Source organism: Symphalangus syndactylus, chromosome 18 (genome assembly GCF_028878055.3).
Source record: "Symphalangus syndactylus isolate Jambi chromosome 18, NHGRI_mSymSyn1-v2.1_pri, whole genome shotgun sequence".
Taxonomy (NCBI): Eukaryota; Metazoa; Chordata; class Mammalia; order Primates; family Hylobatidae; genus Symphalangus; species Symphalangus syndactylus.
In genome coordinates, this window is record NC_072440.2 from 79,004,432 (window position 1) to 79,029,942 (window position 25,511).

Here is a 25,511-nt window from a genome sequence, read left to right on the forward strand (position 1 = left end):
CCATTCTACTTTCTCTTTGAACTTGACTACTCTAGGCACCTCATATAAATGGACTCGTACTGTATTTGCTTTTTTGTGACTGGTTTATTTGACTTAGCATAACATCTTTGAGGTTCATCCACGTTGTAGCCACACTATGTTTTTGTAATGCTAGAGGAGGGCAAGGACTTTTATTTAGTGCGCTGCTATCGCCTGAACCCATACCTGGCACATAGTATGTGCTTAATAAATGCATGTTAAGTAAATAACTGTTCCTAATACTAGCCTTTTAAAGGTGGTCTACAGCTTAAATAAAATAAAAAGGAAAAGACCAGGTGTGGTGGCTCACGCCTGTAATCCCTTTGGGAGGCTGAGGTAGGTGGATCACTTGGGGTAAGGAGTTCAAGACCAGCCTGGCCAACATAGTGAAACCCCGTCTCTACTAAAAATACAAAAAAATTAGCCGGGCATGGTGGCAGGTGCCTGTAATCCCAGCTATTCAAGAGGCTGAGGCAGGAGAATCACTTAAACCTGGAGGGTGGAGGTTGCAGTGAGCCGAGATGGTGGCACTGCACTCCAGCCTGGGCAACAAGAGCAAAACTCTATCTCAAAAAAATAATAATAATAATTAATTAATAAAATAAATAAAAGGAAAATGCTCTACATTATGACATTTACTCAGTATTAGAAAATAAAATTCTTTGATATAGCTAAATGTATGTGGAAGTGGTTTCTTTGATAAGTTCTCAGGCATTCTAAATTGCCTGAAGGAAAAGCAACCACTTTCTTTTAGTATTGTATTGAAACATCTTTTAAAACCTGAGATATACCTGCACAATTTATTAAGGGGAAAATACATTCTCCAGTGAAAGGGTGACACGATAGCATTTTCATTGGTTTCTGTGTGAGACAAACATTAAGGAGTCCAAACAATGACGAATGGTAAAGGATGAGAAACACAGTGACTGAACTAAATTTCCAGAAAAAACTATATGCTTGCCCCTCTTAAGCAGTTATGTCAGTTTATTTAATGCCTCAACGAGAGAAAATTTTCTTCCCTCCTTGTGAGGAGAACCTACACAGTCAGCTTAGCAGCACGAACTGCTTCTGTTCCTCATCCCAGCACCACAGTATTAGGCTGGTTTTGTGAAATCTCCGGGGAGATTTTCAGTGCAGAGCATCAGACAAGCCCCAGAACAGCTATAGGACGCCAGAGGTTGTCATTCATTCAGAAACTTATTTAGCCTCTTAAAACATGAGTTTCCCAGCTAAAAAACTGAAAGCACTTCTCTCGTCTTCAAAATGACAAGTATCAACTTCTTTCACAGAACTTTAGTAAATTCTCAAAGAGTAAAATCCAAATGCCTAAGCTTGAAATTCAAGGTGTTCCACAGACTTGCACCAATTTGCCTTCCCAACTTGTCATTTACCATTATTACTTTTCATGTGTCCCACATTTAAGTGAAGCTATTCCCAATTCCCAGAAACCACCTCTGCCTTCTCATCTCCATGCCCATTTCTAGGGGGATAAATTCTTCTTTCCCATGTCAACTTTGCTTCTCTCTTCCCTCTACTCCTCCATGCATCTTTATTTTGGAACTCACCAATGTTTCAAGTTCCACGTCTCCCTTCAGTCCACAATCAGGCCATCTGCCTTTATCTACTCAGCCCCTCAACATGAGACAACACGCTTGCTAGACAGGGACAGCAAGGTGAACTAAACATAAAAGCTGCATGCCATCTCTTTTCTCTCTAAGCATCCTCCCTCAGCTAGAAGTGATATTTCCCTTCTCTGGGTGCCTGCTAGCAGCTCTCTACCTTAATTTAGGGTTATTTACATATACCCTTCATCTCCTCCTCAAAGTATAAGCTCTTAGAAGGCAGCTTTATGATTTGCTTATCTTAGAAAATCTACTACCATGTTTTATACATAGTCACTTAATATATGGTCATAGGAGGCAACATGGGAGAGCCAGAGGTATTGTGACTCTAGGATAAGAAAACCTGGCTGAAATAACCTTTAATCAAGCCAGTAAAGCAACAGTGCTCATATTTGCAAACTATGGATACTACCATGTGCCTAAGAGGCAGTAGGCATCAAATGAAATAACGTATGAGAACATACTTTTTAAATGGTCAAATGTTTTTTATGATTATTCAATTGGTGCTAATAGAACATGAGTCTTTAGAATCACATAAACCAAATGTGTTATTTTGACTATCATGACTGCTTTTCAATGTCTCCACAAATAAGTTATACCAAGTGACACTATTACTGCATTTGAAATATTCTAGTTGTGACATGAATTTATATGTTCTTCTTGTCAGAGGAACTTAAGGCTTTATAAACAATTTAAAAATCCCAGAAGGTCATCTGTATTTTAGCCCTATAAAATGTTAAGAATCCTTTAAAACAACAGTGGTGAACCTGCTGGCCCACCCAACGAGGGATATGTTTCCATTTTTTAAAAAGGCAGGGGTGGGGCAAACAGCAAGGCAGAGCTCAAAAAAAAAAAAAAAAAAAAAAAGTAATTATCATTACAAACCTGCTTCATAGGAAATACCATTTAAAGTAACTATTCTGTTAAACCATAACAAAATCACTATCCATAAAAATGGGCTTTTCTAGAATCTCAGAGTGCTTCCTTTGGATACCACATTCATTTGGGCCTCACTTTTAGAGTCGCATTAAGCGAAAGTTATACTTATTATTTCTCCCACTGAATATTCAAGAACAGAGACTGCATGATCAATAGTCATGCGAAAATATCTGCTGCCTTTCACACCTGGAAAGCCCAGACTCATCCTCATCAAAGACCAGAAGACCAACACAGAAGCGGCATGAAGGAAGGAAGGAATTATCCCACAAGCCTGTAAAAGAACAACCTCCACATATCTATTAGGACCTGCACTGTATGGAGGAGGTGAGCTGGGCCCAAAGAGCACATAGAGCCAATGTTACCCCAGGATTCAGCCCCGGTATGCTGGACTCTCAGTTGCTTTCTCTCTCTCTCTCTGTTATCCCAGCCAGCCCTCCCATAAGACACAACTCCATGAGGTCCTTCACCTTGTCCCTCCTATACATCATGGTCAGACTCCAGGTAGGTAAGAAAACAGATAGCATAAGGATATCTAGGTTCTAGGCATAAGCTAATTGACTTGCCAAGAAACTAAAGCGTGCTCACTTAATTAACACTCTGAACCTAAGTTTCCGTATTGAAAAAATGGTGATGATCATGTCTGTTCCACATCCTCAAAAACAAACAAACAAACAAACAAAAAACTGTAAATCACCATGCAAATGTTGGAAATTATTTCTGTTATTCTGATTATCAAAACTAATTATGAAGTCCACATAATTTTCCCTGGATTATGTTCATTCCTTAGAGTATGGCACTCAAGCCAAATTCAGCCCAACAAATGTTTTTGTAACACGGCCACACCTATTCTTGTTCATATTGTCTCTGGCTGCTTTCACACTACGATGGCAGAGTTGAGTAGCTGTAACAGAAACTGTATGGCCCACAAAGTCTAAAACATATTTTATACTATCTGGCCCTTTACAAAAAGAGTTTGCCAGCCCTCACCTTTAAGTACCGACAAATATTAGAGATCAAAGGGAGTAGCTGACAAGTGACTGTAAATTTTGAATTTTCCCCAAACTTTAAACTATTTTCCAAATAACGTCTTTTTCGTCAAAAGATTTAGTATTCTATAAACAAGTACAAAGAGAGAAGAAAAAAAATCAGAAAACCACTTTTTGCAAATAATAAAATTATACTAAACCAGTAAAGTCCCAAAAAGATATATGCATAAACATTTTTAAATTTTTCTGTATTTTCAAAGGATCACAGTCTATAAGTTCCACAAAATTACCATTCTTAAAGAAAGAAATATCATAAAAATTGTCCCTCAAACTATCCAATATTTGAAATAAAACATAAACAGGAGAGGGAAATAGCTCAGAGTATAAATGAAATGTTTCCCACAATTTCCAATGTGAAACTATTTATTACTATGGGTCCCTCTCATCCCATCCTCTACTTTTTAAAAAATTAAACTGCTCTGCCAATCCTACATGGAGAGTGGAGTTCTGCTTTTGAAATGCTTTTGTAAATAATTTTGCTTTATTTTGCATTTTGAATAGGCTATGTATATTCTGTTCCTAAACATCTGGTTCAGTGCCAGAAAGGAAAGTGTGTGGTGTGTTTCAACAAGTAGACTTCCTCTGTTTCTCAAAGCCTTCAAAATATTTAGTTTCAAAATGAATACACTGGAAGCCAAAAAATTACCACCCATTTGATTATTTTGTCATTGCTACTGTAAAGATTTACAATAAACACAAGGAGGGAAAGGAGCAGTGAGTAAGGAAGGCAACCAAGAAAGATAAAGTGGGGAAAAGCCATCAGACTCATGATAGTCTACTGGAATTGCCTTTTCTTTTCCCCTCCTCGTCTGCAGCTCTCCAAAGAAAAATTTTTAAAAGCCAGAAAATAGTATTACTTATTGCTGATAAAAAGTCACACGATCTTAGAGATGGACTAAATTTTAGAGGTCATTAAATACAATCCCATTTATTTTATGAATGAGAAAAACTGAGGCCCAGAAATATTAACTGGCATGCCCTATGGATTAGCTAGTTAGTGGCAGGACCGGGACCAGAATCCAGTTTCCTGATCATCAGTTCACTTCCCATTAGACTTGGCTCCCTGCCCTGCAAAGCATAATGTGCCATTTGGCACCTAACAGCTAAATTCTTTTAAAAACTATGCCCAGAGTACCCCTATCATAGCCAGGAAACTCACAATGCCCTTTTAAATCGTATCTATGGGCACATATTTTTTCCAAGCACAGACGATCAAAAATATGCTTTGACCTCCTAAGGATTGGGAGTCACAATAAAACAGCAGAATAATCAAAGAGCTAATAAGAACTTCAAGCTGTCCCTTTATTTTGTCTTGATGTAAATCAGTTTGACATAGACACCCCTTCTCCTACCACCCCCCCAGACACACATTTCCAAGACTAAACAGCAATATTCCATAAAAAGACCAGATCTAGCCAGTGTTATTATCTGTCTGACATTTGGGTTATTCTTGTGAGTAACTCAGAAAGTAACGTGGGTGTCTGCGATTATTTGAGTACACATGGCAAACCATAATTGGTCAAAAAATAATAAAAGACATTTTTCTGCGACAAAAATACCGTATTGCATGACAACATGGCAACATGACAGCATTCCGTGGACCGCAATCCTTTCTCCATTTGCAAAAAAGTAAAAAACAAAAATTCAAAACGAACCAACAAGGCTTTCTTGCAGACAGCAAGTACTAGTTCATATTTAAATTAACTTAAAGGAGTACTGAGAGTAATCTACCAGTCTGTCTTCCCCAAATCCATGTTATATATCAATTTATATTCAGTCTTGTGAGACGGAGCAGAAACGTGGCAAAAGATGAAATTCTGTATCCTTTTCTACAACCAAGTATAGGTTTTTGACAATTCTCGGAGTTTTGTTTTAGAGCTTGGCTATTTTTGAAGTAAAAACTTCAAATTTCATCACCACCTTCCAAAATTTATTACGAGTCAAATCTAAGACAAATTCCACTTATCACTGGGCTGATAAAATTTGAAGCTTATCAGCACAAGTCATGCCTTAGGATCTAAATCTAAAACCTACTCTCTTCTCTTCTACTGTATATATTCCCATTTCACACGGCTATGTAAATGCTAAGCAATAAGGGAAATTATTCTAGTTGCCATTCCCCTAAGAAACCAAAAATCAGGTTAAAAATTATTCCAAAAGTAATTTAAAAGATCCCATGAAAGAAACATATTCGTACTCATAGACAGACACCCATTGAAGCAGGGAGCAGTGTGAATGGAGGGGGTGTCTAAATGCTACAATCTCATAAAACTCGACTCAGTAAGGACAGTTAGGGACCGTGGAGGAACTCACCCACTCGGAAGTTCGTGGCCGTCAGGGTGTCGGCAGCATGACCATTCTCACTAATGAGAGTGGTGGTGTTCCCCTTCTCACAGCTGTTCTGACAGCTGCCCTTGGTGCAGGTCACTTTACAGATGCTCGGAGTAAAGACCACCTTGATGCGACCAGTGTGGTTACTCACTAGGAGCGGAGGCAGGGAGAAAAAGAACAACAAACACATCAGCTTAGTATCCATGAACTTGCCTTGGAAGGTTTAAAAAAACAGGAAAAAAGAAAAGAAAGGAGCAAGAGGGGAAAAGAGAGAGCCCACAACCCGACAGGTTTAAGGAAAGAGGGAAGCCTTCAGTGCTCGCTGCTCTGTATTCAGTGGTGTCTCTGAAACAGGAGTAGGAAGCTTAGCAAACAGAACTCTGGGATGCACTCCAAAACCACATTTGAAGTCGAGTCACTGGAGTGGGATTACTAACCACAATGCTGCACTTTATTCACGGGCAGACAAAGAGCAATACCAAGGGCACGACAGATTAAAGAGCCAACCCTGACAGGCAGATGTAATGCAAAGGGGTTGGCCATGCACCTAGCGGTGAATAAACTCTTGTGTCCTCAACTTGCATACTTTCCGTTTCTCCACTTATTAAGTCACTATTTGCAGCCCGACCCCTGGAAATGTTTTAGGCATGCGGCATGTCTGAAAACATCTGTCTCAAATCTCCTGGCACTCTCGGCTGAAGTGATCAAATGCTGTGACGCAGCTGCGGGAGCCCATTTCTTTTTCACAACTCCAGGGCACTATTTCTCCATAAGAATTTAGGCAACATATATTTTGTTTTCCTGTGAAAAGGGCCCATCTTTAAAGGGGTAAGCCAGGTCACAGGGATAAAGGGTTGCCTTCCTAAAAATAACATCCTTGGGCTCTCACTGTCTTTATTCATAGACCACCTGGAACAGCCACTGGGGATGGAGCTTTCTTTCATTCGTGTGGCCTTCTCTTAAAAACCAAATGCTATCACCTGACCACACAGCCGAGGCTATGTGGTATCACAAAATAAGCCCTAGACTAAAAGTATATCCTGGTTTACAATCCCAGCTCAAACACGGTGTGACTCTGGACATGCCATTTCACTTTTTCCCAAAACTTGAGAGAACTGAAACTGGTATTTTCTACACACTAACTTTCAACGTCTCTATCACAGGTCAGCAAGCTACAGTTTAGGGACCCAATCCAGCTCGCTGCCTGCTTTTGTAAATAAAGTTTTACCGGAACACAGCCACCCTCATTCATTTCTGTACTGTCTATGGCTGCTTTTGTGCTATGATGGCAGAACTGCACTGTCTCTGTGCAGTTCTGCCTCACCCAGACCTGCCCTTCACTGCCAGATCCCAACCTGAAGTCTCTGGCAAATTCCAAGACACACACTGTTTTGATTGCTACATCTGCGATAGGCCCCCAGCCAGGTCCTTCCTCTTTCCAGACTAGGCAGAAAGCAAAGATGGTAGCAGTAGCTGAAGAGAGCCAGTCATCTGTGAGGCTTTAAGGCCGTCAAGAAGCAGTGCCTTTCTGACGCCACTCCATGAGTGGAGTGGCCAAAGGGGAGAGAGGCTCTGGGCCAGCCTTTTTTATACCATCTTTGCCCACCAGAAAAGCTTGTCTCTCTTTATATTGCTTTGGTTTGGCTAATATTATATTTTCAGAAAATCATCCCAAGATGCCTCTATAAGACCCCCAACAGATTAAAATTGTGGTCATAAGCTGAGCTTGGAAACAAAGAACTTTAACCAAAGAAGCCATTCCAATTTCAGGGTTGGAATGGGGCCCCAGAGGTTTTCTAACACAACCATCTATCATCCACTGTTTGCATTCCACGTATCAAGTGGTCGTGTAACCTTTACTTGAAAATCTCTAGTGACGGGCAGCTCATTACCCACAAAAGCACATGATAGTTATGGCAGTTCCCAGCAAGTACTATTTTTTATTGAGCTGAAATCTGGCCTCACAGTAACTCGCACACATTAATCCTAATTTGGTTCCCCATGGCCTCACAATCTAATGCCTCTTCCACATGACAGCCCTTCAAATAAGTTATCTTTGAGATAAATGCCACTTAATCAAAGAAAGCTAAAATTAGAAAGACTTGAACCCATCAGCTGGGTTGGCCATCTCACTTAGAAGAAGAAAAATGACTCCTCTGGAGGAGAAAGCCCTCCATTCTTTTCAAATGGGTTTCCAAGACAGTTTCGCCTTCACCGGTGGTTCTAACCCTGGAGGATCAAGACATGTTGTCTGAGATGGCAGATGTCCTAATGGTCAAGCAGGCCTTCTGGCACCTTGCAAAATGACATCCAATAGGATGCTACTATCAGTCAATACTTTAAATAGAGGGCTAGCAAACTTTTTCTACAAAGGGCCAAATTGTAACTGTATTAGGATTGTAGGCAAAAAGGACTCTATTCCTATTCAACCCTGTGGACCCACTTAGCTGGAAAGCAGACTGTCAAAAACAATATGTAAATGAGTGGGCATGGCTCTGTTCCAATCAAACTTTACTTAAACACTTCAGCAACCCCTCCTTTAAATGCTTACAGGACATTTTAAAGTTATCTGGGAGTCTACCTTAGAAATTAAAAAAAAAAAACAGTGGAATCCTGATTTCACCAGCAGATAAAATTCACCTAGTTTGATTTGTTTTTTTTACAGTAGCACAAACAAATCAGCTTATAATCCAAGTTGTCAGACAATGCTTACAAATGTCTTGAGGATACTTTTTGTGTTCAAGTGTGTGAAACCCCAGAAAAAAAGAGACAACATTTTCCCACTTCAAAAGAATATAAACTCCTATTTTTTCTGGCTCCTGGTACAATCATGAAATTAGAATCTGTGTGCCAACTATTTTGTCTTCTCTGGCATTAACTTGTAGCACCAGCAGCTGCCACACAGATGCTCACACAGTCACCTAAATTATGCTCACTTAGGCAAACTGAGACATCCAAAGAAAGCAAGCACTTAATCATTATTCCCATTTCACCTCCCAGCTACAGTAGTCACTTTATAAGCACTGGAGATTCTCCGGGCCTATTGTTATTAAAAACTTCTTATATTTCTTTGCCAAAAAAAAAATTTTTTTGGCTTGGAATCATCTGGATTTTCAAAAGGCAGAGACAGTTTCATATGACTTAATTCTGATTTTTACAATGTTCACATCTTCTTGGAAGCAGAAGCTATATTTTATTTCACATAAAAATAAAAATGCTTGTGTTTTACAAGCATTCTGCTATAAAGTAATCTAATTCTAAAACAGACACTTGTATTCTAAGCGGGTCCTCCCATCTCCATGAAGCACTTACTTCTTCATTATGATTAGCTTTAGATTTTCATGCCAATCTTCTCAAAATTGGTAGTGAAAATGCACTACTGCTTTTGACACTAGATTATTATCCAGAGCCCTAACAGGATCTCCATAAATGCTGGATGGATTAGAAAATATGTTCTCCCATCTCTACTCCTTGAAAATCATTCCCACATATTTAGCGTATAGCGCAAAAAACTTAAGTTTTAAAGTTCACCAAACACAGATCCATGCTCTGAGCTTCAAATTCCTCATATGTGACACGCTAAAGGCGACACCACTCACCTTTCAAGAATTTAGTAGGAATTCACTAACAGTGGACACAAGCTCTCCTGCAAAAGCCATTTGGTCTATCAGAGGTATCTTCTTTGCGTGCCTTGAATAAGGTAATACTCAAGGACTCCTGATGCCTTGCAGAGAGTAGGTACCCAATAATTGTAGAATAGACAAAGTAACCCAAAGCATGGGGCAAGGGTGACTGTTGGATCCCACAGAGATCCAAGACTCACAGGATGCTGGAGGTCATTTTGGTCTAAGGTCCTGCTGCACCAGTGAGAAAACAAGCTCAGGACTAACCAGAGGCAGAAGACCATCCCGAGCGGCACCTACCAGGTGATTAGGAGTTATAAGTCTGAGAAGCAAAAGTTAGGCGAATCAGGAGTTAACAGGAAAACCACTGGCACAGCTTCTGTGCTTGGTCATTTGGAGGAAAAAAAAATTCAATTTTTAGATCCCTTTAGGTGAATCAGCCCCCAAAATCTTAAGCAAGCACTTTAAAACTTTGGGTTTTAGAGGCCTTGGCTAGAGGCACAGATTGCCTGGAGCCATGCAGCACCTCCATTGGGCCTCCTAGTCAGTCAAGACACTCAAGAGTCAACATCCTGTCTGCAGCGTCTGCCAGACCCTGTGCAAATTTATACCTCCAAGAAGAGGCACTGGCACTCGGTTTAAAACAAACCACAGATATTCAGAGTGAATGGTGAATGGGATGGAGGTGAAGCCGATACCCCTCCTCCCATGATAAAAAGCTTTCATTTCTGCTTCGGGGTTGTTAACAATAGAGAAAAATATAAAAATGTGAAAATTGTGCTTGACAAACAGACATCAGTCTAGAAAAGGGCACAGTTGCCTTGTTCCGTCATTAGACTAGGATGTGACCAAAAGCAAAGACAGCCAAAGAAATAAATATAACAAGTTCAAGACTCACATCAGATGTCATGAACAAATACAGTCTCCTCAGCATTCGTCCAGAATGAGGCGACAGCACATTAGCATGCATCCGACTTAAACAATGGGGACCAACCAGCACAGGCAATATCCTCTGGGAAGAAGCAACCTCTCTGTGGTTTAAAGCCACCACCCAATTTAAAGAGACTTACAGGCTTATTCAACACACAAGTCACGTGTACACTCTTTAGGGTGTGAGACAGACTGAGCTAACAGCTCATTCTCCCACTTGCAGTCCATCACTTACCCGAAGGCCGACAATTCTTTGAAGGACAAATCATAAAAATATTAAATAATGCTTAGAATAACAGGACTTTATTGTTCAGCTCTCCAGGCTTGCTTAACTCCTCCTGGACTATTAAAATAATGTCCATAGACTGCTCTGTTCCTCAAGAAAGGTGCTATGTAAATAAAAATTAATATCAAATCTATTACTTCACCAGGCAGCCCCAGTCCTGGAAAACCCTCCAAGAAGGAAACTCAGATGAGATCACTAGTACTAATGTGGGCAGTTCCACAGGTAAGAATCGAGTAACCTTTCAGCTCTATCTCTTGAGTTACTGAGGCAGGAGTAACTAAAGAAAGAGGCAGAGAGAGAAACAATTGCTACACCAGTGACAGAAATCTAAGTCTCAGATCAAGAAAAAGTGTAAGTCATTACGGGTTGGAAACCTTGCCATCTTTACAAAAGACATTTTTCCCCTAAAAATTTACCCAAAAAAATGGCCAATAATATTTTTAAAAAGTAAAACCATTTTTAATTAAATATGTTAAAGAGAATAACTGAATATGCAACAGGAAATAGCAATTTCTCAAGTATTTTTGAAAAGAAAAACAGAAAATTATTTGCTACTAAAATTTCACAACATATTATGCAAGAATCATCTTGACACATGATGGAAACTTCTAACTTTATAGATAAAATCTGTGTAAGATATTTAATTTTTGAAAGAGACACCGTGGGACAGCCTGGTGCGGTTCTGGGTCCACTAGAACTGAGGTGTGTGCCCTGTTGCTGCCTCTGGTTACTGGAATGCTGACAGCAAGTGCTGTCGCCTCTGCCCCGGACTGCAGTCTGGAGCCTGTCCTGAACTTTTCTGGGTGTTCCACATCCCTAAACTGAAGAAGTATGCCTGGACAGTTGAACTCCTTCAGGATCTATAATGTTAAAGAAAAATATTTTACAAAAAAGGACAGACCATGAACATGTCAAAAAGCCATGGATTTGTTTTGCTCATTCTCCACTTTTATTACCAACTGTATTTTCTTTTTCCAATCATTGGCTCCAGAACCATACCAGCTGTTCCAGGTGTCTCTTTCCAGGTGTCTCTGTTCCAGGCTGTTCCAGGTGTCTCTTTCAAAATGACTTTTAAAACTCACCTGTCTAGAACACATCTGGAAATCCCTCATCTAGAACACATCTGGAAATCCCTTCTCTGCTCCTAATTCTGAAGATTCAGAGAACCTACCGGCATTGCCCCATCCAGAAGGGATAGTAGTATTTGAAATGCTGTGACTGAGAGTTGAAGAAACACATCCTCCAAGAAGAAAGGTCTTGAATCCGTTCATAAAAAGGAATAAAAAAGAAAGGGGGAGCGAGAGCTCAATGTACCCAATCTCCTAATTCTGAATTGAGAATGTAATCCACAGCCACAATCTAGAATCCTGACAATCATGGGAGCCATACTTGGTGAGGGTTCAATGAGTTTGCCCTGGGTTTTTGGGAACTGGAGAGAGTGAAAGCCATCACAGTTCAAGATGTTACTCTAAGAGTCTGTCTCCCAAGGGGGAAAGCCATTTAAAAGATACATTTTTTCAGAAATGAAAAATAGCTACCTCCCTCAAAGATTCTATGCCAGTCTTCGCAGCAGCACAGCTTTAAATTCCACCCCATGGCCATGTGGCTGGAGGACCTGGATGTGCAGATGTGCAACTGACAAGAAGACTGACTTCACTGCTCTCTGTAAACAGAATAAGGAGCCGAGCAATCAACACACTTGCCTGTCTTCCATCTCTACTACGCATGCAATCTGCCTAATTTGCATATGCTCTTTATAACCACAGTGGGTTACATATGCTTCACATGACTCAAATTTTCTGTCCCTTAATTTTGGAACACAGTTAGGTTTTATTTATCCCCACATTTGTTGTTTTTCAAAGAGCAAGTAAATGCAGGCATTTGACCATTTCTATAAATAACACCTATCTGTATGTGGAGAAGCAAGTTTGACTAAATGACAGATATCTACTGAGCTATTTGTTTACCAAGGAACACATCTGATGGCTTACTCATAAGCTAAACAGGGGGCCATTCCTCTCAAGGGTCCCAAATTATCTCTACCACACACTTTGAAAATTAGGATCCTATATCATTGTTATGACAAATATTTCCGACAAAATCAAACTCCCTTAAAGGAAAGTAAGACCCTTTCCTACCTAGGTCCAACCTAGCCTTGCCTCCCACCACATCTCCATGTAAAGCCAGGGCCTGAGCCAAGCCACGCTGTCCACAGGTCCCCACTCAGACACCTCACTCATGCAGTTTCCTTTCCCTAAAAACCTTTTCCTCTTCTTCCTCACATTCCACCCTTTTGACTCAACTAAAATACTCCTTCCCTCCGTGATTTTCACTGACCTAGGCACAACCAAATGTTTCAACCCTCCATTGTCTCTTGACTGTTTGCAGACACTTCTATGGACATTTCTCCACTTTTCCCACCTTCCTTTGGCCTCAGTCAGGCCAAAGAAAATAGTCTATATTCTTATCCTCCTTTTCTATCTATAACAAATGTCCCACCTGGTGATTCTCTTTTTAGGACTGGAAGAGAGAATGTGGTAAGAGGGGAATGTCATGGGAATGGAATACAGGGGTTGGAAATGAAGAGGCCTGGTATGAACTGAGGCTGAGAATCCACGGGAAGACGTACAATGGGAAGGGAAAGCAACAGGAAGGGCAGACAATGGGAAGGGCAGAGAGATGACTTTTACTCAAACAGCTAATAGCTGGAAGTCACAAAACTTTAAAGGAGCTGAATGCCTCAGGCTTCTACCACCTTCATAAAGAGGGCTTGGGAATTTTCTTCCGACACCGAGGCAGACATAGTGAAGGAAATGACTTATTACACGTCGGGAAATTTAAATTCTGCTTAAAAGAAAAAAAAAAGAGTCAAAAGACAAGGCAGAGAAGAAAACCAAAACCTCCTGGGCTCTGAACACACATTCTGAGTCACTGGAGCTGCCAGGCCAGAAGGAGATATCTTGATGTGCCTCTCAGGGATCCCAATTCTTTCACACAAGCAATAAAAATCCAGAGCAAACAAAAATAAAATTATAACTTGAATGCATTATATTTTAAGAAGCATCAAGGAAGTCAAAGATATGAACATTTTTGCAATGGCCAAAACAGCTCTCAAGTTTGATGGATTCAATGGAGACAAAAATCTGTTGAAGCACTTAGTTATGTAGAAAATTGGCATTTTAAAATCTCTAAATTAATTTAGAATTAGAGTCTCAGGGAATCCAAGCTTGCAGAATAATGATTCTGTCATTTACTTCATTTTTTTTTTCCAATACGAACTTCTCTCTGGCTCAGTTTTTAAATGACTGCATCCAATGGCCCCAACTATTCCCCCTACAGGACTACTGCCAAACTCAATAGATCTCATCATCAGGAAGGATTTCAGCCTCAATATCCTTTTCTCAAAATCATGATATATAGCTAGCTATGCTCCAATAATATGTGATAAATAAAATTGAAAAACAATTAGTTGCCAATAAAAAAATTACTGATGTATAGTTGTACACTGTAAGTTTTCCAGCTGTCAGCTAATTCTTTTTAGGTTGCCCATTTTCAGCTTCCTCATTTCCTTTGACTCTCATCAAAAGAGTGCCTCTTCTGCTGAACACTGTGATGGTTTTAAAATATGTCCACAAATTCCCTGATACTTCTATCTTTAAGAGGTGAAATCTAAAAGTCTAATCTCCCCTTGGACATGGGCTGGTTTTTGTGAATCTTGTCTAAGAACAAACCAGATATGGTGGCTAATGCCTGTAATCCCCGCACTTTGGGAGGCTGAGGCGGGAGGATTGCTTGAGTTCAGGAGATCGAGACTAACCCTGGCAACATAGCAAGACCCTGTTTCTAAAAAATAAATAAATAACAGAATCAAAATGGAATGACGCTTTGCAACTTCAGAGACTACATCATAAAAGACACTGTGGCTTCTGTCGTGGTCTGTCTCTGTTGGATCACTCATTCTCGGGGAAGCCAACTCCCATGCTATGGGAATACTCAAGCAGTCTAAGGAGACACTCATTCATGGGGCAAAGAACTGAAGTCTCCTGCCAACAGTCACATGAGTGAACCACCTTGAAAGTATATTCTAGGCCCAGTCAAGCCTTCAGATAACTGCAGCTCTTACTGATATCCTGGTTGCAATTTCATGAAGGAAACTGAGCCAGAACCAACCAACTGAGGTCCCTCTAAATTCCTGAACCACAGAAACTCTAAGGTAATGTTTGTGGCTTCAAACCACTACAGTTTGGAGTGATTTTTTTTTTTTTTGAGATGGAGTCTTGCTCTGTTGCCCAGGCTGGAGTGCAGTGGCACCATCTTGGCTCACTGCAACCTCCACCTCCTGGGTTCAACTGATTCTTCTGCCTCAGCCTCCCGAGCAGCTGGGACTACAGGCGCCCACCACCATGCCCAGCTAATTTCTGTATTTTTAGTAGAGATGGGGTTTCACCATACTGGCCAGGCTGGTCTCGAAGTCCTGACCTCATGATCCACCCGCCTTGGCCTCCCAAAGTCCTGGGATTACAAGCATGAGCCACCATGCCCGGCCAGTTTGGAGTAATTTTTATGCAACAACTGATAACTAACATAAACACACACACACACAACACATTCTTCTTCCCTTCTGCTTTTTTTTTTTGCCCAGATTCTGAGAACAACAGAAATTATGGACCTTACTAAATGCACAAAAGCACCGTATACATGAATGGCAGACTCGAGAAACAAGAACTGAGTGCCTACTAGGCTACAGAGAGCAAATACACATGACAATCATGTAAGCTGCAATCATATCCATTTTGCCAGCAAGGAAACCAGAGATGTTCATCAGAAGCTTGACCACGGTCGTTCTGTTAGGGAACAGTGAAGCTGGGATTTTAATGCAAGCCCTTGTTCTTTCTTTCCTCAATATGCCCCAATGCCTCTCCTACACTTGTAATGAGCATTACTATGAAAAATATATGACACTTAGGAATGTGAATGCTATATGCTTGGGAAATTAGGATGAGGGAGAGAGAAACAAGCATAGATTGAGCACCTATGTTATGTGTTCTGCAGTATGCGAGATATCTTATATAGACTTCATCTCACTTCATTCTCACAACAGTCCTACAGAACAAGTCTTAAGATCTTTATCTGGAAGACAAATAAACTGATAATAAGAAGTTCTAAGGGAAAGAATACAATAAAACTACCCACAGGTTCTACCCTTTAGGATGTTGAAATCCACAGCGCCTAAAAACACACTCAGAATAATGCCATCCAACCTATCTACTTCACAAGACTGTGACAGGGGTCATGTGAAATAATTTGTATGGATATCATTTATAGGCTGTAAAATTCTATGCAAATCAAAGAAAAAATCCTTATACGTGGTCAGTTTTAACTGGAGCAACTGTTAGAAAAGCTCAAACCAGTAGTGACATTTAAACCATGATATACTGTAGAGCAAAATCTATAACCACTTCTAAATCTAGGAAAATTTTCATCTTAGGATGTTTGCTTTCAGATCATAACTATTATTAAAGACTCTAGAATAAAGCAAGATTCTACTGCGGACTTGGTTCCACCATAATTTCCAGATACAACCTGATCATTTGACTTTGTTTGACAGGTATCATAATGAACATCAGCCAGCTGTAGGAACCCACTGATTAGAAAGGTTTACTTTGCATTTGAATTTTTTTTTTTTTTTTTTTTTTTTTTTTTTGAGACGGAGTCTTGCTCTGTCACCCAGGCTGGAGTGCAGTGGCACAATCTTGGCTCACTGCAACCTCTGCCTTCTGGGTTCAAGTGATTCTCCTGCCTCAGCCTCCCAAGTAGCTGGGATTACAGACATGCACCACCATGCCCGGCTAATTTTTGTATTTTTAGTAGAGACAGGGGTTTCACCATGTTGGCCAGGCTGGTCTCGAACTCCTGACCTCAAGTGATCCGCCCGCCTTGGCCTCCTACAGTGCTGGGATTACAGGCGTGAGCCACCGTACCCGGCCGCATTTGAGTAATTTTTGCTAAGCTAAACAACTCTTGTTAGCAGCTCTACAGTCACATAACAAATTTTTAAAACATGTTATTGTGTTAAAAGTCTTATATATAATACAATTTTAAAATATCTAAAATATAGTCAAATCTTGACTTTGCACTTGCCTAAAGATAACTTACACAAAGAGCTAAAGTGTCACTTTTTTCAATGAATAAAATTGATTTATGTAATTTTAAACTCAATTTTTGGTTCCTAACTTAAGGAATACATTTTAAGTAGCTGTCAAGTAATACACAAGTATTATAATGTAACATTTAATTAATACATATAAAGTGCTTAGTACCATGGTTGGTATGCAGAAAGTGCTAAATAGATGAGGAGGAGGAGGGTGGAACTTACCTCGTGTCTTTGCTGGGACAAAGGAGCCTATGTCCAAATTTCCTAACTACCTGATCTTTGATAACAAGAATACAATTTACAATACCTTCAGCACATTTGTTTGTATTTTCTTGCTCAGAGTATATGTTCTTAAGGTATATTAAGGTGTGGTTTGGAAACTGGGATCTCTGACAAGAAACACCATGAATCACTTTCTCCATTAATAGTCTTTGAAAAACCCCTTCAAAGACAGGCATCTAATTTTGCTAGATTTCCATGTTCAAGACATGGCAGAGCATGCCTGCTATGTACTTACACACATACCGCATTGCAGTTGCCAGAAAACCCATACCAAAAAAAAAAAAAGATGAATGAACAAGAGGCATGATGGGATTCCAGGAATCTTACTGAAAAGGTTCCCCAATCCACACTCACTGACTGAAGGTGGACATTCTCCATTCCATGTGGGCAAGAATTCCCCAGACCTGAGAATGTTTCTGTTTAAAATTCCAATGGAAGCTTAGACATGAATACAGCAATACCGTCAAGGTCCTAGTAACCCGCAGGCCAGGCAGAACAATTCTCCAAGTGTTGCAGGGGTCTCAGAGAACTGATGGAACTGACCCACCCACTCCTCTTTCCATGTGCCAAGCTTGCTTAGAGGTAAGGGAATGTGGACAGGACTAAGAGCTATAAAAGGAGTGAGGAAAAGTTGAGAAGCTGGGTTTTCCCTCTCTAGAAGTCAAGCTTTGGTGCTTTGTGTAATCAGGACGTGCAGCTGTTAGAGAGCAGAGCAGAAACAGAACTTGTATGAGCTGAGGTCTCTTGCCTACAAAACAACAAGGGGGTGCACATTATCTCAAGCAACAGGATGTTCAAGTGTGGTTGGGTACAGCAAGAAGGAGACAGACGTCTCAAGAGAACCCAGAATGCAGAACCAGCTGGCCATATAAGCCAAACCTCATGCAGGCGAAGACACAGTTCAGTAACTGAAAAGATGTTCAGAATCCACAGCACTTGTAGCAACCCCATTATATGCTGCCCCATCCCCACCCTCCTACAGAAATGCTGTTGAACTTCATTCTTGTACCTAACATTAACATGGTAGGATTGACTACTTCTCTGGCTGCTTCTGTTTCTTTTTGGTATTATACTTCCATTCCAGTTACTCACTGTTCAATTCTAACTTACAAATTCCTTAAGAGAGATTCTGATTAATCTAATTTCGTCAACATCATTCCTGTTTGGGAAAGTGCCTCTGCCAGGCCACCTTACAGGCAGCTGGCCAGCCTCAGATTGGTTTTACTTGAGTCAAGTGCCTACATGTTTTCCAGTCCACTGTGGCCAGAAAGTGAGGTCACCCATAATAATATCACTTTTACCAAAAAGTAACCTGTCTGATTACAATAGTTATCATCTGTTCTAAGACTAATGATTGATTTGTCCACAATGTTTTAAAAAGTAAATCTGCCCTGCTGAAATAGTAATCTAGGAAAAACAACAGATTTCAAGGGAGTTGACATGTCAGCAGACCAGATGCATTGCCTTTTTCATGGCAGAAGAAGGAAGAGAGGAAACACGCAATTCCTCTTGAAGCTCCCACTCAGAACCCATAGACTCGTTCCACCCACACTCAGTTGGTCAAAGCAAATCACACGGCCAAGCCCAGAGTCAAGGGGACTAGCAAAATCCACTATACCCACAGGAAGCCATGACAAGATGTGTGTGTGGAGGGGGGCGGGGTGGGGGGAAGAACTAGAAAGAACTATGCATATATTATACAATCTACCATGTTTATTATTTATTCTAGGATGAATAAAATGTTAGGGGAGAAAGTCAAATCGGTCAGAGAATCATTCTTAACAAAACTATATCCACCACCTTCTCTCTCCTATAAAGACTAACTAAAGTGTATTTAAATATTCCTTTTCATTAAATTTCTACAGTTACCAAAACCAAAACAACAACAAAAAAAACTCTTTGGACCAGAAAGCATGTACCTAACTGAATCACAAAAGGTCAGTACAGTATTTTTGACTGATGAATAAAGGAAAAAATATAAATCAAAAGATTTTGTTTGGGGGAGGATTACGCTGTAACCTTCTAAAGTAAAGCAGATGCGTGCTCCAGTCAGCTCCTCCATGGAATGTAAGCTGAAAGTGTGGGAGGAAGAGCTCTTGGTTTCTGCTGGATCTGAGTCAAGCAGTTGCACTCATGAGATGCACCTGTAGCCATTAAGGGGTGTTGGTTAAACAAGTAGCCCAGCTGCCGGGTGCCTGTGCTTCCAGGCCTCGTTAGGGAAGAGCACTCAATCCCACACAAGAAGCCCAGACGCCATCAACACAGGCACGACCACCGCTCTCTCACCTGCTCTCCGGATGCTTTTCTTTCTCTTGCCAAAGCTTTCTAAATCTGTTTATAGGATACAAGGACTTTCAAATAATTATGATGTTTTTCACAAAACACTGCGTATTTAAAATATTTTCATTCCGTAAGAAAAAAAAGCTAGAACCTTGGAAAAGCGAACTTGTGAAGTGCAGTTAGGGCTATAAGAATTTTTCTTAATGGATCTTCCTGAATGGATAACGTAAGAAACTAAAAAAAAAAAAGGACTTTACAAAATTTATTTCCACTGAAGAAAATCAGACTAACTAGCAAGTTTTCCAACAGAACTAAAAGAAAATGTATTTAAGTGGTCAGAAAGTGGATCTAATGAGAAATAACGATGATAATCACCAAAGTTAGCTCCATGAAAATTATATTTACTCAGGGAGACATTTGGGAATTATTTTTCCTGACTTGCATACCATGCTAAATATTAAGAAATTTCATGTAAGTCTGCGTAGTCAACCATGTACTAATTTAGTTTTGTAGTCGTTTAATAGCATAGTACTTTGCTTAATAAAGATGATGTTTAATTGCAAAAAAAAATTACTTTAAAAAATACACATACAACACTGCTGATGGGAGTATAAATTAGTTCAATCATCGTGGAAAGCAGTTTGCCAGTTCCTCAAAGAGCTAAAAGCAGAACTACCATTCAACCCAGCAATCCCATTACTGGATATATACCCAGAGGAATATAAATCATTCTACCTTAAAGACACATGCACGTGAATGAATGTTCATTGCAGCACTATTCACAATAGCAAAGACATGGAATCATCCTAAATGCTCATCAATAACAGACTGGATAAAGAAAATATGGTACATATATGCCATGAAATACTATGCAGCCATAAAAAAGAATGAGATCACATCTTCTGCAGAAACATAGATGGAGCTGGTGGCTATTATCCTTAGCAAACTATGCAGGAACAGAAAACCGAATACCACATGTTTTGACTTGTAAGTGGGAGCTAAATGATAAGAACTTATGAACACAAAGAAGGGAACAACAGACCCTGGGGTCTACTTGAAGGGGGAGGGTAAAAGGAGGGAGAAGGACAGAAAAGATAACTACTGTACTGGGCTTAATACCTGGGTGATGAAATAACCTGTAAACAAAACCCCGTGACGCATGTTTACCTATGTAACAAACTTTCACATGTACCCCTAAACCTAAAAGTTAAAAAAATACACACATAAATACTTGATTGAATATATGTGTGTATATATACACACAGCCATCATACATACATACACGTACGTATTTCTTGATTTAAAGTTTGCTTGTCAGAAGAATTAATATAACCATACTGCAATTACCTCTTAGGAAAGAATGTTGTTCTCCAGTCATGTATTAACTTCTACCTCCTTTGTATGGGAACGAAAAGAAATTAGGGCAGCCAGAGTAGGGTTAATATTCAGGAGATATTAAAAAACAAACAATGCAGAACTAAAATCACAGAAAATAACACAAAGCCCTTTTTAAGAAATGTCACATGTAAAATATAAGAAAGGTATTTACGGGCCAGGCGCAGTGCTCTCGCCTATAATCCCAGCACTTTGGGAGGCCAAGGTGGGTGGATCACGAGGTCAGGAGATCAAGACCATCCTGTCTAACACGGTGAAACCCCGCCTCTACTAAAAATACAAAAAAATTAGCCAGGCGTGGTGGCAGCCGCCTGTAGTCCCAGCTACTCGGGAAGCTGAGGCAGGAGAATGACGTGAACCCAGGAGGCAGAGCTCGCAGTGAGCTAAGATCGCACCACTGCACTCCAGCCTGGGCAACAGTGCGAGACTCCGTCTCAAAAAAAAAAAAAAAAAAAGAAAGGTATTTATGGATCCTTATGTCAAAGTGGGGACGGACTTACTCCAACGCAGTCATTTTCAACATTAAGGGGACTCTTCTATAAGGAATCTAATTCATGAGAAGACAAAGCAGTCCCTGGGAAACATCTCACGAGCAGTATTTCGCATGGGCCTATTTTATTTTGAATCAAAACTACCATTTCTGTTCTAATAATGATTAATTTCCTCAAAATTATTTCCCAATCCAGAAGTAAAATCAACTAAACCCTCAATTTCTGGCAAAGACATCCTAAGGCTGAGGAAGCACCATCTCTTTTCTTTTTCTTTGCTTTACAGTTTCCCCACATGCAAACAATAAATTTATTTGTATTACCTTTCCCTAGGGAAAAAAAAAATCAGTCTGACTCCAGAATATTCTAGAGCCATACAGTATTGATTTCTTAAAATCAGTCTCAACACCTAGAAATGTCCTTCAATTTGCTTGTTTCTTATAAACTCTTGGGCCGTTGGAATTAAAACCTTTCTCTGGAAGTGAAAGCTGCTCATCGAGGAATTTAAACTACATGGTCCTTCACCCTAGAAGGTTTTTCTTCTTTGCTGTTTTCATATTGCTGGATAAGCTTCTTGGAAGTGTTTATAACCAATCCATATCTACTGTTTCACAGCTATCTTAAACTTCGTGTGGCCAATCGGGGGCAAAGAGAATAATCATGTTCGTACGGCTTCCCTGAACTGGGATGTTATCAAATAGCTCTCAGATATACCATCCACGCCTCCACGCCCTAACCCAGGATAACGTGCATGGCAAGACTGCTCATGAACTTTTCTTTGCAATAGATCATATCCTGTCCTTGAATGAAATCTGGATTCCCAAGGATACCAGCTCAGCAGAACCCTGTTCATCCACATTCACCAGAATGCCTTCTCAGGTGTCAGTCTGTACACGGTTATAATGTAGTTTTACTGTCTAGGCTTTCAAACCAAAAAACTTGCCAGAAATCATTGAAAAGTAGATGCCTTTCTTTCAGGCATCTTTAGTACTAACATCCACATGATCATACAGCTGGGAAACTGGCTCAAGGTTCCCGATTCCCATACAGAATTGTGCATGGGACAAGTAGCTTAAGGAACTCGCTGATTTTGCAAGGAAAAAAGCACAAAGCTTTATCATTATTCCTTCTTTAAAACAGTTTGTTTTCACACCTAATATTCCTCTTAAATGCTTAAGCAGTTTTTGCTGGTTTTCATCAGCTCTTGTAAGGTCATTTATGGCTGGTCCAACTTCCACTGCCTTTTAGTACCCACTAGGTTGGTGTAAGCCAATCCCAGATAATTTTTTTTTTTTTTTTTTTTTTTTTTGCACACAAGTTAAAGGTAGTCTCCACGCAGGGTGGGCTTTCAATGCTGCAGAACGTGTTCTCTGGAAGTCTTCTCTCCCAAGGACCCACTTGGTCCATCTGCAAAGCTCTGCTCTATAAGGCTCCCAATCAATCTGTCAGGACCTATCAGCGAGGATGTCTCAGAGGAGCAGAGCTGCCCAAACCCTGGATTTCTCGGGTTGCTGCTTCTGTTCTCTCTTCACATGAGTGTGATACCATCCATATCCTAAACTTCAACATCCATATTAAGGCCACAACAGTTCTCAGGACCAGACTCTTCCTCAACAGCATTTTCAAATGGCTCCTCCTCTGAAGATCTCCAGATTGCAATTCATCCCATGCATAAAAATGTTGCTCCAATTCCCCTCATCTATACTTACTATATCTGCCTTTATCCAGTTGCCACCCCAAGGATTTTCCCATCTTCTGCAGCATCCATCCCATAATGGGTGCTCTCAACTATGCCAGGGACACCTCCCATGAGCATTCTGTAACTGGCACTAGGCATCCAGAGCCTTTAAGCAATGTTCTTGCCCACCTCCCTGCAGTGGCTGGCATAAGCAGACCTGTCCATGTTAAATATTGCCTATCTCCTAACATTCAGCTTTGTTTTGCCAAAGCAAAAATCTTGAATGTCTCCTCTAAGTCTCTGCCAAACCACTCTGCTCTCTCACTCAGGACAACCAGGAAGACCCAGACAATCTTACTGGTAACCTCTTTGTGGTATCAGACTGCAACCACAAAGAATCTTCACTCCAGACACATGAACTTCCTTTTTCAAGGGGAGACGTAACCATTTATCATCAAACCCTGAGATGTTTTCGTAACTTGCCATGCTTCTTGATGTCAGTCTGAACTGAAGCCTGAAGGCTAATGCTACAGGCAAGACATTCAACCATAGTATTAACAAAAGTAAAAAGAAGAGTCCTCGTGTGTCCAAAGCATCCATACTTCTCTTAGTGTGGAACTATGGACTGCGATCAGGCCAGAACTGGGATTCAGGAGTTCAGGTCACAAAGCTGCTACTATGAGAACAACAGACTCTCTACATCTGTCTCAGACCAGAGCTCAGGAGACCTGGGGAGCTGTTCTATCTTCAAATGGAGGTGCCAGATTTCAGCCAGCCCGTGATTGATGGCTGGGAGTCAAGCTGCCCCAGCCTGTTGCAAAGACTGAGAGAGGGCAGCGCAGACCAGAACTCAGGGCTGAGATGTCTCCCGTGGTGCCAGTGCAGGTGGGAATTACATTTTCTTCTGTCAGAAGTCATTTAATAGGGACCCTGTGCGTGCTTCTTCACTTCTACAGTTGCTTATTTAAACAAAAAACGTTAGGTTTAAAACTTTAAGTAAAAAGTGGACTTGACCTCACTTTTCCTTTCCTTTTTTTTTTTTTTTTTTGCAATTTAGTGGTACTATGTGTTTGGAAATGCCAGTCATTTCTCTCTCTCTCTCCCCTATGTTAGCACATCAGATGACAACTAGGCCATTTTTTTAAGAGCCTGAGTTATATCTGTTTAAAGATTTTTAAGAAGTTACTGTATAAAACATGACATCTGCCTTTCCTGAAATTGTTTAACACTTTAAGTAAACAGTAGGCTTGTCCTTACTTTTCTTTTTTTTCTTTATTTTCAATTTAACAGTACTATGTGTTTGCAAATGCCAGTCACTTCTCTCTCTCTTTCTCCCCCACATTAGCACATCAGGAGATAAATTGGTACGTTTTTTTAAGAGCCTGAGCTATATCTGTTTAAAAACCTTTAAGAAGTTACTGTATAAAACATGATATCTGCCATTCCTAAAATGTAAAATTTCTGCTTTGTTGAATTTAAAGAACTAAAACTTTAGATGACTTTGAAATATAAGTAACCTATTTAAAACCTAAGCCCATCTTGAGAGAACGACAACTGGAATCAGCAATAAGAAATCCAATTTAGAGAAGTTCAAATTCCTAAATCATTCCAAATATTAAAGTTATGTAGTAGAAAAAGGGACTAAGGAGGCAAATGCTTAAATTGGAGCTTCCCTAATCTTTTAGATCTTTGCACAGTCTGGAAACCAGTTGTCTAGGGAACCATGTCAGTTACATGGCCATTGCGCCCATCCTAAAGATCTCCTTTATAAGTAGCTCTACAATCGTAGCAAGTCCTTTGGTGTCTTATAACCCTGATGATAAATACATCTCTTTCCACCATAGACTGTACTTAAAATATTATTTGCTGGCTTTAATATTATAAAGTATTCTGTATCATTTTTACTACGACAGCACATAGTATGATGTAGACACTTATTATACCCTCAAGGACTTTTTCTAGCAAGTTGTGTCAAACTAATCTCTTTTTGTGTGAGTTACTTGGGTTTGCTCCTGAACATGTGCTATTCTAATCTTGGCTGACCATTTTTATAAGATGGTCTTCCAAATGTTATGTCATTTCCATTTTCTTCCTCTGGGTTAAAAAAAATACTAAACTAAACACAATAGAATTTGGTTTACATACTGAATTCTTTCCTACAAGTCACCAATGAAAACACTGTATAAAGCAGACCTCTACCCCTACCCCACACCATCCTTAGACTTCTGAGAGCTTATGAGCTCAGTTCCTTGGAGCTGAAACTGAGTCTCATAACTACCTACTTGGCAATAATTTTTCATAAATATTTGTTATTTTAAATTGAGATATGATTCACATGCCACAGAATTCACCCTTAAGTGTATAATTCAGTTTATTTTTAGTGTTTTCAGGTTGTGCAACCAGCATGACCACCTAATCCCAGAACATTTTCATCACCCC

General features: G+C 40.1%; 1 protein-coding gene across 33 annotated transcripts in view; it reads right to left on the reverse strand.

The window, feature by feature from the left end:
* Window positions 1-25,511, reverse strand: part of LTBP1 (latent transforming growth factor beta binding protein 1) — a 442,730-nt gene that overhangs the window by 252,507 nt on the left and 164,712 nt on the right. For 22 of the 33 annotated variants that reach the window (XM_055252624.2, XM_055252615.2, XM_055252625.2 and 19 more), the window contains exon 1: window positions 5,939-6,303. The exons of 2 other annotated variants lie outside the window; for them this stretch is intronic. In XM_055252624.2, the coding sequence (XP_055108599.1) occupies window positions 5,939-6,161 (223 nt within the window). In that variant the 5' untranslated portion in view covers window positions 6,162-6,303. Of the gene's footprint in view, window positions 1-5,938; window positions 6,304-25,511 lie in introns of those variants that run through there. 9 more of the 33 variants (XM_055252600.2, XM_063623686.1, XM_055252602.2 and 6 more) reach the window with 1 other exon arrangement.